Genomic DNA, 17,100 nt, shown 5'->3' on the forward strand with positions numbered 1-17,100 from the left:
ACACTATATCTAAAGATTTTCCTTTTTTTTTTGAATATGCTTTTTATTAAGTTTCATTTTAGATACACCAACACCAACAAACAAATATATCAATTCTTTTTACATCTATCTTAATTTATGTTCCATAGAGCCATTGACTTCCCTCCTTCCCTTCCGCAGCTTTTCTTATTCCAATCTTTAATTCACAGTTTCATTAGTAAAAGACTAAACCGTGACCTAAGATTTATTTCATTCCTGCTAACATCTTCAAATTTCTACAGTTCTCACTTATATAGACCATAAATTTACTCCATTCTTTTTGGTACCTGAAGATTTTTCAGTCTTTATCACTTAATCTACATTCCTTAATTTCTTATTACTTTTAATCACCCTTAACTAACAATTCTCTTCATAATCTTCTCTGCAACATTTCGCATAGTCCTCCTTACAAAACTTTTTGCAGTCCTCCTAGTGTGATCTGTTTATTACAATTGCTTTTCAAATAGTTCAGATATTTACTCTGGTCCTCTAAGAATCTCTGATCCCGCAGGTTTCAAATCCTTCCTGTCATCTAATTCTGCATAGTCCATTAATTTCATCTGCCTTTCCCCCCTCTTCTTTTTGGGTCCATTATTGACATTTGATTGTTCAATTAAGAAAGCTTATTAAAAAGAAAGAAAGAAAGAAAGAAACCTCACGAAACGCCATCCGTAAAAGAAACCTCCATCTGTGCCTGATACCCAGTGGATGATACCCCTCTCTTTCAAATCGGAACCAGTGAAGGTGGTGAAGGTCCTGTGTGAGTGCCTGGAGGTGGTTGGAGGATGGATGGCAGCTAATGGATTGAGGTTGAATCCTGACAAGAAAGAAGTACTGTTTTTGGGGGACAGGAGGTTGGCAGGTATGGAGGATTCCCTGGTCCTGAGTGGGGTCACTGTGCCCCTGAAGGACCAGGTGCGCAGCCTGGGAGTCATTTTGGACTCACAGCTGTCCATGGAGGCACAGGCTAATTCTGTGTCCAGGGCAGCTGTTTATCAGCTCCACCTGGTACACAGGATGAGACCCTACCTGCCCGCGGACTGTCTCGCCAGAGTGGTGCATACTCTGGTTATCTCTTGCTTGGACTGCTGCAATGCACTCTACGTGGGGCTACCTTTGAAGGTGACCCGGAAACTGCAATTAATCCAGAATGTGGCAGCTAGACTGGTGACTGGGAGCGGCCGCCGGGACCACATAACACTGGTCCTGAAAGACCTACATTGGCTCCCAGTATGTTTCTGAACACAATTCAAAGTGTTGGTGCTGACCTTTAAAGCCCTAAACAACCTTGATCCAGTATACCTCAAGGAGCGTCTCCACCCCCATCGTTCTGCCCGGACACTGAGGTCCAGATCCGAGGGCCATCTGGCGGTTCCCTCATTGCGAGAAGCAAAGCTACAGGGAACCAGGCAGAGGGCCTTCTCGGTAGTGGCGCCCGCCCTGTGGAACGCCCTCCCAGCAGATGTCAAGGAAATAAGCAGCTATCTTATCATTAAAAGACACCTGAAGGCAGCCCTGTTTAGGGAAGTTTTTAATGTTTAATAGGTTATTAAAAGGTGATTGTATTTGAGTGTTTTGTTGGAAGCCGCCCAGAGTGGCTGGGGAAAATAATAAATATAAATAATATAAATTATATATACATAAGAAATTATGATTATGATTACTCTTGCAGTCCTACTAGCGTGATCTGTTTATCACAATTGCTTTTCAAATAGTTCAGATTGGTTGAGTCCACCGAACACATTCTCTTGACTTGCCCTTCTTATGCAGAGCTTAGACAAAACTTTATAGACCCACACCTATGTCAATTTAGCTTCCTACCCGGAGAAAACCAGGTTTTACACTTGCTGAATAATGTCACTAGAGCTATACCTTCCTTGGTGGCCAAATTTCTTTTTTTAGCTTTTAAGCGTCGCAAGACTATAATTGACTGTATTGATATGGGGCTATCTGTTTAGCCCATTTTAGTGTTGGCGAAGTTCTAAAATCTTCCTGGATGTTTTAACTGTGTATTGACAAATGTACTTTTTTCTGACTGACGGTCGGATAAAAGGTTGATGATGATGAATAGTTCAGATATTTACTCCAGTCCTCTGAGAGTCTCTGGTCCCGCAGGTTTCGGATCCTCCCTGTCATCTAATTCTGTATAGTTCCAACAAAAAATTTTTTTTTCCTTCCAGTAGCACCTTAAAGACCAACTAAGTTAGTTCTTGGTATGAGCTTTCGTGTGCATGCACACTTCTTCAGATACCTGAACTAACTTAGTTGGTCTTTAAGGTGCTACTGGAAGGAAATTTTTTTTTTTTTGTTTTGACTATGGCAGACCAACACGGCTACCTATCTGTAACTGTATAGTTCCATTAATTCACGCTTTCCCCCCTCTTCTTTTTGGGTCCATTCTTGACATTGGATTGTATTTGATTGTTAAATTAATAAATCTTATTAAAAAGAAAGAAAGAAAGAAAGAAAGAAAGAAAGAAAGAAAGAAAGAAAGAAAGAAAGAAAGAAAGCTCACGAAAGGCCACCCGTAAAAGAAACCTCCCCCTCCCCAATGCAAAGCGCATCTCGCTCCCTCGACTTCCCTCTGCGAACAGCTGATGTGTTTCCCTTCCTCCCGAATTACTACAAGTCCCAGAATGCACCGCGCCTGCCCTCCCCGCCCCGCCCCCTTGTCGCCCCGCCCCTTTGCGCGTGCGCAGTCTTCCCGGCGAGGCTGCGAGGCGGAAGGTGAGCGAAGGGTGGTGGCGCGTGTGCCTGGAGGGAGGGGGGGCGCCTTCTTCTTCCCTGCAAAACGGGGGGGGGGGGACACGCAGAGGGGGTGCAAGGGGGCAGCAGGGGTGGGGGGGGGTCGGGAGGGGGGCTGCCTTCCTCGGGGTTTTTTGCATTAATCCAGTATATTTTCTTTTTTTTAAAAAAAAAAAATTAATTCAAAATTATAACAAGACATATTATATAAGATTTGAGGGTAAACCATACACAGCGCGGGTCTGCCCTTGTGGTTCGTTGGAAGTTGAAACTGCTTCACGTGTACTATTACGTTGTCTTTAGTTACAGATAGGTAGCCGTGTTGGTCTGCCATAGTCAAAACAAAAATTTTTTTTTCTTTCCAGTAGCACCTTAAAGACCAACTAAGTTAGTTCTTGGTATGAGCTTTCGTGTGTATCTGAAGAAGTGTGCATGCACACGAAAGCTCATACCAAGAACTAACTTAGTTGGTCTTTAAGGTGCTACTGGAAAGAAAAAAAAAACTTTGTTGTTGTCTTTATGAGAATATACGTTTGACTTTTATTACACCTGTTTTGCAAAAGTCTAGGAAAGAATCGGAATACCATAGTCTAAAACTACTGCTAGAGGACAAGAAGCCCAAGACTACATTAAATGTAGCTAAATTCTGTGCGTCTGCAATCAATCGCAGGAAGCAAGTGGTATCCCATAATGTCCAATCCCCTAAATGTTAATTACAGGGGGCACGCTAACAATTTTAATTTTTATATTTAAATTCTTGTTATTGCATATTGTCCCTTGTATTCCTGATATTTTTTATGATCTGTGATATTGTGTGTGTTGAAGCTGGTCTATGACCGTATTAATAAATTCATTCATTCATCCTTATTCCCTCCCCCTCCTCCCCCCCCCCCCGACTTCCCTCAGTTCCAGTCTTTGGTTTCTCTGAGACTGCTGTTTTCTGCATGTTACAAAGTTGTATAGATCCTAAAACTATTTAGCTGATTATTATCAATAAAAGGTTTGTGAATGTTTATTCAAAACCTGCCAAGGAGTCCAGTTCACTTTGTTGCTTCTTCAAATTCTTTGTAAAGGGTTCCCATTCATCTTTAAAGTCACAGTTCTCCTTGTCCCGTAGCTTGTATGTCAGTTTTTCCAGTTCTGCATAGTCCGTCAATTTTTCTTGCCATGATTCTTTACTTGGGGTTTCTTCAGTCTTCCATCCTTGTGCTATTAAAACTCTTGCGGCCATTGTCGCATACATGAAGATGTTTTTCAGCTTTTTTGGCAGATCTTTCCCTACAATCCCTAACAAAAATGCTTCAGGTCTTTTTTAACAAATGTTAAATGGAACATTTTCTTCAATTCGTTGTATATCATTTCCCAAAATTTTTTAATTACCTTACAATCCCACCACGTATGATAAAATGTCCCTTCCTTTTCCTTACACTTCCAACATATATTTGAACTAGTTTTGTACATTTTCCCTAACTGCACTGGTGTCGTGTACCATCTGTACATCATCTTCATGTAATTCTCCTTCAATAGGGAACAATCTGTAAATTTTAAATCAGTTTTCCATAATTTTTCCCAATCTTCCATCATAATTTTGTGACCTACATCTTGTGCCCATTTAATCACAACTGATTTTACCTCTTCAGCTTTTGTCTCCCATTCTAATAATATGCTGTATGTGGCCTTCAGTAGTTTCACTTTCCCTTCAAACACTTCCGTTTGAAACCTAGATCTAGTATAACTAAATCCTTTCTTGCTGTCTTCTTTATCAGTATATTTTCTTTTAATTGCTAAATGATTCTGTGTATGTTGCGGCAGCCTTTGGCTATGTGCAATAAAACAGCCTCCCTTTCCTCGCAGGGACCATGAGGCTCTCCGTCCTCCTTGCCGCGGCGGAGAAATTCAAGCCACACCCCGGCTACCGCTATGGCATGAACCGGCCCGGCTCAGTCGCCGACAAGGCCAAGAACCCTCCGTGGGTCTGGCGGAAGAAGATCCCCATAGAGCCCATCAAAGACGAGGACTGGAAGTTCTTCAAGGGCGACACGGTGAGGTCTCTCCCTGCTCTCAGCTACCCGCTTTGTCTGTGCCACTCGCTTCCGCAATGCCCGCCTCCCAAGGCTTGACCGCTACCATGGGAACTCTGTGGGGCAGCCCTTGGAGACAATAATAATAAATTATTATTATTATTATAACCCACGTTCCAAACACGCCGCCTGACCTCTTGCAGAGGGGAGATGTTTCACATGCACCCGGCTGGTTTTCCTGCATCTGCAGTCCCTGCCTGGGTTTGAACTACTGGGCTAAGTGGGTTTTCTGTCACAGTCAACGCAGAATGCTGCAGCCTGATTGCTGATGGGAGTGACGCCTTGTCGGCATATAAGAACCATTTTCATGGGTTGCCGACTTGCTACCGGGCCAAGTTCAAGGTGTTAGTATTAGTTACTCTATGAGAAAAGCAGACAACAGATTGAGAATATTTATTTCCTAAAATTTATACCCTGGTGGGTTGTAAATACAACCACCTCATCGTGGTTTACTAAAAAACAGGCAAGGCAATAAAATTAGCAAGGAGAAAAAATTGGCAACGATAATTTAAGACGTCCCAAAAGTTAAAACAAATTAAAACTCACACCAGCTTGCTAAGCCATCTAGGTAGCCTTGCCTGAACGAGAATGTCTTTAGCAGGGACTGAAAAGGATACAGCGAAGCTGCCTGCCTGACATCAACAGGCAGGGAGCTCCAAAGGGCATTTGCCCGATACCAATAATCCTAATAAAAAAGATGGCAAAACTCTGCCTGGCTGAAGAGACTATTGCAGCCCTTCAAGCTTGGCCCGCTGGCCATTCCTGCAAGGCAGGCGGGTCTCTCCTCCCAGCCGGAGGTCAGGATCCTGGACGGTCCCTTGCCTGCCCCCAAACGGGGCAGCCAACCCAACCGGGGGTCTTCCCTTCCAACCCCCATCCCTTTCTCTCTTCCTTTCAGGTTCAGATCCTGAAGGGGAAGGACGTGGGCAAGCAAGGGATGGTCTCCCAGGTGATCCGAGAGCGGAACTGGGTCGTTCTGGAGGGCCTGAACGTGGTAAGTGATGATGATGGTGGTGGTGCCCTTGGGCTCTCTCCCCCCCCCAGAAGAGAAGTGGGGTGTTCTGGGGGCTTTGGCACACTGAGACCCTAATGTGCTCTTTGGCTCAGCCTTCTCGGTGGTGGCCTCTGCCCTGTGGAACGCCCTCCCACCAGATGTCAAAAAGAACAACAACTACCAGACTTTAAGAAGACATCTGAAGGCAGCCCTGTTTAGGGAAGCTTTTAATGTTTGATACATTACAGTATTTTAATATTTTGTTGGAAGCTGCCCAGAGTGGCTGGGGAAGCCCAGCCAGATGGGCGGGGTCTAAATAATAAATTATTATTATTATTCCTTCCCTCTCCTTTCCGGTAGCACTACCGATACACGGGCAAGTCTGGCGCCTACGGTGGGATGTACATGGCCAGTGAGGGTCCGCTGCTGATCAACTGGGTGTCCCTGGTCGACCCCACTGACAGGTAAGGGGGCAGGGCAATACTAAGAATTTGCCCCTTGATCACCATTCCTGAATTCGTTGCTTGTGATCCCTGCGTGGCCGATGGCTGGACTTCAGGGGCCAGCAAACTTTTTCAGCAGGGGGCCGGTCCACTGTCCCTTAGACCTTGTGGGGGGCCGGGCTATATTTTGGAGGAAAAAAATGAACGAATTCCTATGCCCCACAAATAACCCAGAGATGCATTTTAATTAAAAGGACACATTCTGCTCATGTAAAAACACGCCGATTCCTGGACCATATGCAGGTCGGATTTAGAAAGCGATTGGGCCGGATCCGACCCCCGGGACTTAGTTTGCCTACCCATAGACTAGATGGCTCTTTGGGTCCCTCCAAACTCGATGGTTCTGGGATCCCACGATCTGCGGGGGGCAAACGCCGTCCCCCCGAAAGCACCGTGGATTTGTTCCCAGAGGTTACGCTCCCCTTCGTTTATTTAACAGCTTTTCTAAACTGCTGAATGTTCTAAAAGCCTCTAAACAGCAGGCTCATTTGATGGAAGAAGAGGAAAACCCTCTAGCCTTCCATCGTAATTTGTTGTATATTATTATTATTATTTAACTGGCCTTCACCCCAAGGTCCCAGGGCCGTTTCCAGCGATTAAAACACAATCTTAAAAACAGTTTTGAACAACTTAGATCACAGAAATAAGTTGGGGCATAAAAATATATTTCTCAAGTGCCCAAAGATAGGAGGTCTGTCTCCGGAAGCTGTAGAATGAAAGTGTCAGGGTTTTTTTAATGAACATTTAATATTATTTGTAAACCAACCGGTGAGATTAAGGATGATTAAGAAGTATTTAAATCCTGCTAGGTAAATAAAATATCTATTGTTCTCCTTTTTTGTTACGACAACAAACACCTGGGGACTTATTTTCCCCGTGGGCCATATAATCAAAGACTGCAGACTCTGGTGTTTTTAAGTGAGGCATCAAATGCAACCCGGCCAGGTGGGCAGAGTATTAATAATAAAATTATTATTATTATCATGAGTGCTTTTCTTCTAGAAAAAGGGTGCTGGCACTGCGTACCCATGAGTACCCCCAGAAAGTAGCACTGATATTTTTATTATTGTTGTTTAACAGTTTGATGAGTGATCCACAGACTGAGTTTAGTTATTTATATTTCGCAAAAACTATACGCCACTCAACTGTAAAAAATTACAGCATGCAGAAAATTTAAATCCACACCAACTTCCTAAACGTCTGGGTGGCTTAAGCAAGAATGTTTTTAGCAGATGCTGAAATTCAGCTTGAGCTTGCTTTCAAACACGCCCCCCCAAACCCCACTTCCCCATCCCCGCTGGACTCTCCCTGGACCCCCCTCTCCCTTCTCATCTGCCCCTTGCCCCCCCAGGCTGCCCACCAAGGTGGAATGGCGCTACACGGAGGAAGGAGAGAGGGTCCGCGTCTCCCTGCGGACCGGCAGGATCATCCCGAAGCCCTTGGAGCAGAGAGACGATGGCATCATCCCAGAACAATGGACAGGTGAGTGGCTCTTAAATTTGGGAGTGGAGTTGGCGTAGAGCGGATTTCCGTGGGGGAAAGGGAATCCTGACCGCCTGTTGCCTCAGGCAGACCCTGCCTTGGTTCTGAGCTGTCCTTTGTCATGTGGACTAGAAACTTGGTTCCGGGTTTACAGAACCTGCACCATAGCATTAAAAAAAGCCCACACCCTCATTTCCTGTGCCCCGTTTTCTCTTCTCCTCCTTTCCCCCCTGCCTTGCTGCTGAAGACTGCCCCAAGGACACGTCGGTGGAGGACGCCCTGGAGAAGACCTACGTCCCTTCCTTGAAGACATTCCAGGAGGAGATCATGGAGCTCATGGGCATCGTGGAGACACGCCGCTACAGAAAGTCCTACTGGTATTGAGGCCTTTCGTCCCGCGGATCTGTGCCCCGCTGCCTGGACCCCAAAAGACTCTCAGCTTTGGGGGGAGATCGAGGAGGAGGCTGAGATGGGGGCTGTTGCCTCCTGATAAAGGACCCCCTAAACTGGAATCTGAGTGTGTCTTTGTGTCTGTGGAGGTGGCCGTTCTCCTCTGGCAAGTCCGACTATACCATCTATCTGTATCGCTACCCCCCATGAGGCAGTTTATAAGCCATAGAAACAAAGGTCACACGTCTATGGAACAATCTGATCCAAGGCGGAAAAGGTCACAATAAAAGATAGGACTTTGGGATAAGCAACTTGTATCAAACGAAGGTAATAGTCAAGAATAAAATAGTACAGTCATACCTCGGGTTACAGATGTTTCAGGTTGTGTTTTTTTGGGTTACGGACCGCCGGAAGTACCAGAATGGGTTACTTCCGGGTCTCGGCGGTCACAAGTGCCAAATTGCAACCCGCGAGTGTGCAGATGCGCCGCTGCGGGTTGCGAACATGCATCCCACACGGATCACGTTTGCAACCCGAGCGTCCACCGTACACGGTAATAATAGAACAGCGACACAATAGTACACGGTGAAACTCATTCTGAAAATATCAGATAAGCAGAAATCTGCTCTCAACAGTGATGTTAATAAATTAAAAAACATTCCACACATTACTAAAAACAGCGGCAAAGTTACAATGCATAAAAGGCCACAGTGCATGAAAAAAACACAGAAAACGATGGAAATGAGCAGCCAAGCCACTTATGAAATTTGTGAGTAACTGGAATTTCCTGAAGTCCTCCCTTCCCAGCTGCTTTCTGCCGCTCTTAAAGTCCTGGGAGAGGCCGTTCCTCAGCTGGACTTGGTGGTGGGTGAGGGTCTTTTGCCCTCTGCATTTCCTTACTGAGGAGGGGGCCAAGGAGGAAGGTGTTAGGCGGTTCACATCTCCATGCCTCTTCTGGGAGCCTGTTTGCCTCCATGGCACAGATAGAAAGGGGAAAACCTCTCCAGATCTCTTCCACCCTCTGACCCATACCTGGCCAGGGATGACGGGAGCAGGAGCCTCGTTTGGGGCCGAATCTGGGTGTCCAGAGTGCCCACGCCCTGCTTTTTCCATCCTGGGTATTCCTGTTCGCTGGCTTCCTGCGGTGTGGGGCAGGGTGTGTGGGTCCAGACATCCCCAAGCGGTCCCCTTCAGTCTTCCGCTGCCACGTCCGAGAGAGCAGAGCCCAGAGGGGTCTTGGCCGCCACCAGCACCAGGTTGCGGGGGGAGAAGGTGGGGTCAAAGAGCGGGAGCAGCTGGCAGTGAAACCCTGTTTGGGGAGGAGAGCCCGGTGAGGGTCCTGGCTGTGCTTGGGGCAACATTTGGGGGGCGGCAGGTGTGGGGAAGGCTGCTTGGAGCAAGGCACTTCCCTCCTCAGTAGGGCAGGGAAGTTCCCACTGGGCCTGCGGGGTTGATGTCCACCTCTGGTGCTGGTTCGTGGAATTGCAGTGTTGGAAGGGACCTCCAAAGGCCATCTGGCCCACCCCCCTTCAGCGCAGGAATGGTGGCTGGGGAACCCCCCCCTCGCTTACCTTCCTCCTGCAGGAAGATCATCCTGTCCAGAAGCAGCAGGGTCTCCACCAGGGGGGCCAGCAGGAGGGCCAGGCTGAAGAAGGCCACCACTTTCCCTTCCTGGGCTAGCAGCTCCTGCAAGGGGCCAGGCTCCAGCCTCGTGTGAGGGTCTAGCCCCACCCTCTCCAGACCCAAGTGGGCGTACCTGGAGGAGAGACAGAGAGCCGTGCTGAGCCCCTGCGCTTGGGCTGAAGCGCAAAAGGTCTCAGGGAAATCCCACCCACCTCTGCCCCGTTCTGGGGGTTCCTTTTGGTTTCCACACCCATTAGAACTGTAAAACTGCAAACTTTGTAAAGTGGTACCTCGGGTTAAGAACTTAATTTTTTCTGGAGGTCTGTTCTTAACCTGAAACTGTTCTTAACCTGAAGCACCACTTTAGCTAATGGGGCCTCCTGCTGCCGCCGTGCCGCCGGAGCACAATTTCTGTTCTCATCCTGAAGCAAAGAGGAACTATTTCTGGGTTAGCGGAGTCTGTAACCTGAAGTGTATGTAACCTGAAGCGTATGTAACCTGAGGTACCACTGTATAGGATAAAAAACAAATATAGTGGTACCTCGGGTTACATACGCTTCAGGTTAAAGACTCCGCTAACCCATAAATAGTACCTCGGGTTCAGAACTTTGCTTCAGGGTGAGAACAGAAATCGCGCAACGGCAGCAGGAGGCCCCATTCGCTAAAGTGGTGCTTCAGGTTAAGAACAGTTTCAGGTTAAGAATGGACCTCCGGAACGAATTAAGTACTTAACCCGAGGTACCACTGTACAAAACAGTGACAATTAATTGCACATTTCCCCCCAAATCTTGGAAGCTGCCCAAAGTGGCTGGGGAAACCCAGCCAGATGGGCGGGGTAGAAATAATAAATTATTATTACATCATATTATTTAAGGGGCCTCCCAAAGGTCATCCAGCCCAACCCCAGCATTGCAGGAATCACAGCTAATAAGGTTCATGGCTGCTTATTGGCAGCGCCTTGGTTTCTGGGGCCGACCTTTGCTGTGCCCCCACCCCATATCCACACAGGGCTGTCCTCCACCCCCACCTCCAAAATCCTCGGGGACATTTGGAGCCACAGCTTTAACTGACTCATGGAACCAGAGTTGTGTGGGACCCCCAAAGGCCAACTATCCCAACCCCCTCCAGTGGAGCTGCCTGGCCTGGCACTCGCCGCCCCCTGGGCTCACTCACTCGCCAAAGGTGAGCTGGTGGGCCTTGGCGATGGTCTGCACCCCCAGGCGCTTCTTGGCCGGGTCAGCAGCCCGGATCACCGTCTCCAGCGCCGCGCGGAAGCAGTGGGTCCTGAGGGCGGCGCTCTGGCCCTTGAGCCGCTGGGCGTAGTCCTCGAGGGCGTGGCAGGCCCCCTCGCGGGCCTTGTAGGAGAGCCGGTGGCCGGGCAGGGCGGAGACCCAGGCGCTCAGGGGGTAGCCGGGCTCTGCGGGGCAGGGCGGGGGCCCAGGCCCTGGCGGGATGGGGGCCTCTGCCGTGGTGAGTTTCATGTAGCAGCAGGCCACGGAGGTGATGCCCACCACGTGGGGGCAGTGGGCGAAGTGGCGCAGGAGGGCCACGCTCAGGTCACCGCAGGCGTGGAGTCCCGTCAGGAGCAGCTGGCGCCCCCTGGGGGTGTGGCAGGCGGGTGCGCTGCCAGCCCCACGTTCCGGGGAGCCTGGGAGGTCCTTTCCCGCAGGATCCACTCTTGCCACCCCAAAGCTGCCTCCGTCCACCGCAGGGCCACGCTCCTCCACTTCCGGGTGCTGCAGCAGTTGCCGGAACTCAGTCCACGGCGCCCCAGGATCCACCCAGCCGGCCACGTGCCGCGGCCCCTTGAGAGAGATGCCATTGGGGACCTGCGGGGAGGAGAAGAGGGAGAAGGTGTCACCCGGCAAGAGAACCAGGGAGGGGCTGGGTGAGGCCAGGACCCCTGCCTGGGGACTAGGATGGGTTTGGGCCAGCCTCCCCCTAACCTGCTGAGCTCCCAGAACAAAGGTATATGGCTCTGAACAAGGTGTGTTCCTATTTCAACCATTTTTTCATAAACCATGAGGACTAGCGTCCTACTTTAATTTGAAAAGAAGGGCTGTGGCTCAGTGGGACGGAGTCTGCTTTGCATGCGGGAGACCACAGGCTCCATCCCCGTTGGCAGCAACTCCACACAGGGCTGGGATTGGCTCCTTGGCCAGCTCCTCAAGGTCCCTCTGGTGGACATAATAATAATAATAAATGATAATAATAAATTTTATTTATACCCCGCCCTCCCTGGCCAAAGCCGGGCTCAGGGTGGCTATAACCAGTAAAATTACAATGGAAACATAATGGGGGGCGGGGGGAACAACACAATTTAAAATACAGGTTAAAATGCAATTTAAAAAGCGGCCTCATTTTAGTAGTAGCCCATAAATCAAAACCATAAGGGGAAGGAAGACATAAGGGTCAGACTGAGTCCAAACCAAAGGCCAGGTGGAACAGCTCTGTCTTGCAGGCCCTGAGGAAAGATGTCAAATCCCGCAGGGCCCTAGTCTCTTGGGACAGAGCGTTCCACCAAGTTGGGGCCAGTACTGAAAAAGCCCTGGCCCTAGTTGCGACCAATCTAACCACCTTACGACTTGGGACCTCCAAAGTGTTGTCATTTGTGGACCTTAAGGTCCTCTGCAGGGCATGCCAGGAGAGGCAGTCCCGTAGGTACGTGGGTCCTAGGCCCACATGTGAGGAACAGCCTGTACTCTCTTCCTTGTTCTCCTGAAAATACTCCTCCTTGCTTCTGATGTCAGCTATAGGACTTCCCCCAGATATCTTTAGTTGGAAGGGACCCTAAGGGCCATCTAGTCCAACCCCCTTCAGTGCAGGAACCGCAGCTGAGTTTGCGTTCAAGGGAGAGGCACAGAAGGCTCAGCTCCTGGGATTCTGGCCGGGGGAGCCATGGAGGTTGAAGGAAAAGGAGAGGGCATTAAGTGGAGGGCGTGTGGCTCACAGAAGCTGGAAGGGACCCCTGAGAGTCATCTAGTCAACACCCTGCCATGTGGGAATCCACCAAGTGGCTGAGGAAGCTGCCTGCCATGGCTTGGACCAGAGGGACTGGCCCCCGCCCCCGCCCCCTCCTCAGGAAGCCAGGACCCTCTGCAACACACCACACCCCCTCCCCACCCCTGACGTTCCGCCTCCTCACCTGCCCTCCTCGCTTGGCCCCCTCTTTCCTCAGCGCCTGCACCAGCTCCTGGTCGAACTTGGCAGCCTGGGCGACCAGCCAGGGGTCTCCCTCGATGGCGGTGACGGAGAGGCCCAGGCCGAAGGCCAGGAAGCGAGAGAGGTGGCCCTGGGGGAAAGGGGGGAGAAGACACTGTAAATAAAGCAGGCTTTGCGAGACTCCGAAAAGGAAGAGGAACCCCAGAGGCCTCCTCCATCCCTGCTTACCTGGCCAGCGCCCACGTCAACCACCTGGCGGCACCCCGTGAGCTCACTCAGCCGTTTCACCATCTGCGGGGGAAACGGGAGTCAGGGAGGCCCCTGTGGAGCTGCCCCCCAGGTGGAGGGACCCTCTGGTGGCTTCAGCAAGGGGCAACGGCCGCTTCCCAGGAGAGGGAGAGGAGGAGGATGGGCAGCAGCAGCAGGAGAGGAAACCAGGTGTGGCTGGAGGAAGAGGTGGAAGGGATTATGCGAAGGAAACGCTGGTGGGCAGGGCCACGGGGGCATCAGAAGCACAGCAGTAGTTCCTGCAGTGACCAACAGCAGCTCTGGCAACAGCCCTCCCCTCCCCGAAGCAGATGCCTTGCTTGACCCTATGACAGGCTGTGGAGGTCTTATTCTGGGCCTGGTTGGCACTGACTCATAGCAGGGTCTTGTCAGTGGTGGCTTCCTGTTTGTGGAAGACCCTCCTTCGGGAGTTGCGCCTGCCTCCCTCGTAATTGGCTTTCAGGAGTGAGTTCAACATGGATTGATAATATGGACAGATTAGCCACATACGAACGAATTGCATGTCGACGCAAATTAAGAATGGATAAATATGAAGAAATCTGGAAAGAATATTTAAGCGATAAGGCGGATAACGGTGGGAGGTGGGGGCAGGAAAGAGAGATGGGAAAATATTGTTAAAAAGGTGTATTCATAGGTATATCAGTGTATTCAAATCTGAATTGTCAAATTGTGTTATTATTGTTATTATGGTATTGTATGTGTCTTTTGCAGTTGTTGTTTGTATTGACAAAATGATTAAATTTTTTTTAAAAGGCCTTTGTCTGTACCCAGGCTTGGCATCTGACGTGTGTTCCTGGTGACCCCCAAATCCCTGTTTGGTAGAAAACAAATGCCCTGTTTTGAGAATGCTTTCTGGTAGTGGTGCGTTTGCCACCCTGGGCATGATGTAAAAGGAACAAGTGAGAACAGGGCTGGGCCTGGCAGTGGGGGTAGCAGTTCTTGCCTCCTTGGTGACATGCAGCTGGGCTCGCTGACTCGAGCCGCCCTCCCTCCCCAGCTCAGCCATACCTGCCCCAGCCGCCGGATCTCGTGCTGCTTCTTGGGCTTGACGTGTTTCCGGAAAAGCGGCGGGAGCCTGGAGCTCTGGCACTGGTTGTCCCGGAACTCTTCCGGCCTCCCGGCTTCCTTGGACTTGCCAGCCCAGCCGCTGGGCCTCCTGGGGAACGCCAAGGTGTCGGCAGAGGCTTTGAAGGCCAGCAGGGAGAGTGGCCAGACCGAGCTGTACCTGAGGGGGGCGAGGGAGGGAGACAAGCGGTGGCAGGTAACGTGGAGTCTCAAAACCACCCACGTTCTCATTCGTCTTTAATGGCAGGGGAGGGACAGAAAATTAAATTCACAACATGGCTTCTGTGTTTTCAAACCGTGAGAAAAGTGCTTCGATGGGAGCCCTGCATCCCTTTGGCCCTCCGTTCATACAAGGCGGGTTCAAATGCACCCATTTCCGAGGAAGCACCCTTGAGGCTGCCCAAGGAGACCCACAACACCCTCGGCCCTACCTGGCTTCTTCCTCTCTGGCATGTCTATTTTCCAGCAGGAGGGCGGCCAGCTGTGGGGGCTGGAGGTCAGCCAGGGCGGCCTGCCAGGACGGCGGGAGGCTGCCCCACAGATTGTCTGTGAAAAACTCCTAGCAGGGAAGAAAGAGGGTGGGGTGGGGTGGAACAGGGTTACAGTTGCGTGCTTCTTGCCCGCAGTTTGTTAAGAGTGCTGGGAACTGTAGTTCAATGTGGGAAAACTATAGTTCCCAGTGTTCTTTAAATGTATGGTGTGCCTGCAGCCTTGCAAAGAGTTGTGCGGGAACAGAGAGCATCCCAACCCCTCCCAGAGTCTTCAGGGAAAAGCCCAGGACCCCCACCCTGCTCATCATGTGGATCCCGGTGAGGAGAGGCCAGGGTGCCACCCTTCCCCAGATCCCTTTCTGCCCCACAGCGGTGGAGATGAGGGCTGACTCACAATGATGTAGGCATCCGCAATGAAGCCGTAGAGGGAGAGGACGCGGGTGATGTCGGCCGCTAAGCGCTTCTGGGCTTCCAGGGAGAAGCCGACCATCGCAAGGAGACTCTGCAGAAGGAAAGGCGAAAGAGGGGAAAGTTATTTCACTGTGGTTTAATTGATGTTGTGCCCTGCAGTGGTGGAAAGCAGGAAATAGTAATAGTAATAATAATTAATGTGTACTCTGCCTCTTCCCCTGACTCAGGGCAGCTTAGAGATAACATAAGAGCAGCTGAAAACATATGGGGAAGAGAAGCGGTTTAGTCCTGCTGGCCACATGACCTGGAAGCTGTACGCCGGCTCCCTCGGCCAGTAAAGCGAGATGAGCGCCGCAACCCCAGAGTCGGCCATGACTGGACCTAATGGTCAGGGGTCCCTTTACCTGTAGTGTACACGTATTATATATGTCCCTATCTATCTCCCATCAGATGTCAAGAGAATAAACAACTATAGTGGTACTTCTGGTTGCGAATGGGATCCATTCCGGAGGCCCGTTCGCAAGATGAAAAGAGCGCAACCCGCAGCGGCGCGTCTGTGCATGTGCAGGTTGCGATTCGCCGCTTCTGCGCATGCGCGTGATGTCATTTTGTGCTTCTGCGCATGCGTGAGCAGCGACACCCGGAAGTAACCATTTCCGGTACTTCTGGGACATAACCTGAAAGAAGGTAACCTGAAGCAAACGTAACCCGAGGTACCACTGTATCTGACTTCTAGAAGACATCTGAAGGCAGCCCTGTTTAGTGAAGTTTTCAATGTTTGAAGTTTTATTCTGTTTTCAATGTTCTGTTGCCCAGAGTGGCTGGGGAAACCTGGCCAGGTGGGTGGGGTAGGAATAATAAATTATTATTATTATTAATTATTATTAATCATTATTATCACCATCATCCATCAATGCATGTTCTGTTAAAAACACACAGGTCATTCCAACAGAAACGGCACATTCAAAGCAGCCTTAAAAAGAGATCCGAGGAAGGCCTTCTTCCCTCCAGGCGGGGCACCCAGAGAGTAAGAGATTTTGTGGGAGGCGAGGAGGCCGCTCTATCCCTTGCCACGTCTATGGTCCTGCGTCCCCCCAGAGCGACGGGAGGGGGGGAGGGACGGAGGGCCTTTCCAGGGGGCGGGACCCGCCTCCCCCGACCCCGAGTGGTGAGCCTGGCGGGCCGCGCTCCCCCCCGCTCGAAAGCCCGCCGGGGCAAGGAGAGAAGCCGGTACCGTGGCGGCCTTTCCCTCGCGCCGGAAGTCGTTGCGTCCTGACCCGGAAGAGCTTCCTGCGTATAAGACCCAGCCCCCCTGGGCCTGAGGGCGCCATTTCGTCGTCGCCTGTGGCTGGAGCGGAGCGCCCGGGGGCCCCTCTTCTCTCTCTCTCTCTCTCTCTCTCTGCGCCTTCTCTCCCGAAGAAGACAGGCCTCTCCATCCCAGGCGGGACTTCGGAAGTAAGTTGCTCCTCCGCCCGGCTCACTTTCCCCCGGCCGAGCCTCGTTCCGACTCGGGGGCGCCTCAGAAAATACCCCCCCCCGCCCCCCATCAAGAACTGACTGACTGACTCCAGTCAGTCCATGGCCCCCAAGTCTTTGGCTGGAGCGCTTCGCCTCCGACTTCGTGGTTCCGCTCCTTCCTCCTGGGCCGTGTCCAGAAAGTGGGGGGGGGGATGAGTGTTCAGACCCCTGGGCTCTCACTTGTGGGGTGCCTCAGGGTTCTGTCCTCTCCCCCATGCTTTTCAACATTTACATGCAGCCGCTGGGAGAGATCATCAGGAGGTTTGGGCTGGGTGTTCATCAGTATGCGGATGATACCCAGCTCTACCTCTCTTTTAAATCAGAACCAG

At 50.6% G+C, this 17,100-nt stretch overlaps 3 protein-coding genes across 9 annotated transcripts in view; 2 read left to right on the forward strand and 1 right to left on the reverse strand.

Annotated features, from left to right (window-relative positions):
* Positions 1-8,582, forward strand: part of MRPL24 (mitochondrial ribosomal protein L24) — a 64,534-nt gene extending 55,952 nt beyond the window's left edge. Inside the window, exons 1-6 of one of the 2 annotated variants that reach the window (XM_083591585.1) lie at positions 2,715-2,745; positions 4,618-4,805; positions 5,743-5,838; positions 6,199-6,302; positions 7,693-7,823; positions 8,071-8,582. In XM_083591585.1, the coding sequence (XP_083447711.1) occupies positions 4,623-4,805; positions 5,743-5,838; positions 6,199-6,302; positions 7,693-7,823; positions 8,071-8,207 (651 nt within the window). In that variant the 5' untranslated portion in view covers positions 2,715-2,745; positions 4,618-4,622 and the 3' untranslated portion in view covers positions 8,208-8,582. Of the gene's footprint in view, positions 1-2,714; positions 2,746-4,617; positions 4,806-5,742; positions 5,839-6,198; positions 6,303-7,692; positions 7,824-8,070 lie in introns of those variants that run through there. The other variant, XM_083591584.1, reaches the window with a different exon arrangement.
* LOC310751719 (uncharacterized protein) overlaps positions 1-17,100 on the forward strand; it is a 950,206-nt gene that overhangs the window by 561,032 nt on the left and 372,074 nt on the right. The gene's annotated exons all lie outside the window — the stretch shown is intronic.
* METTL25B (methyltransferase like 25B) overlaps positions 8,835-17,100 on the reverse strand; it is a 464,705-nt gene continuing 456,439 nt past the window's right edge. For 2 of the 6 annotated variants that reach the window (XM_083591213.1, XM_083591211.1), the window contains 8 exons: positions 15,237-15,344; positions 14,783-14,910; positions 14,295-14,511; positions 13,227-13,289; positions 12,982-13,128; positions 11,010-11,665; positions 9,785-9,969; positions 8,835-9,522 (listed from right to left, as the gene is read on the reverse strand). In XM_083591213.1, the coding sequence (XP_083447339.1) occupies positions 9,404-9,522; positions 9,785-9,969; positions 11,010-11,665; positions 12,982-13,128; positions 13,227-13,289; positions 14,295-14,511; positions 14,783-14,910; positions 15,237-15,344 (1,623 nt within the window). In that variant the 3' untranslated portion in view covers positions 8,835-9,403. Of the gene's footprint in view, positions 9,523-9,784; positions 9,970-11,009; positions 11,666-12,981; positions 13,129-13,226; positions 13,290-14,294; positions 14,512-14,782; positions 14,911-15,236; positions 15,345-16,154; positions 16,176-16,214; positions 16,449-16,487; positions 16,529-17,100 lie in introns of those variants that run through there. The other 4 variants (XM_083591215.1, XM_083591216.1, XM_083591214.1 and 1 more) reach the window with 4 other exon arrangements.

This window comes from Podarcis filfolensis, assembly GCF_964270895.1.
Source record: "Podarcis filfolensis genome assembly, chromosome: 16".
NCBI lineage: Eukaryota > Metazoa > Chordata > Lepidosauria > Squamata > Lacertidae > Podarcis > Podarcis filfolensis.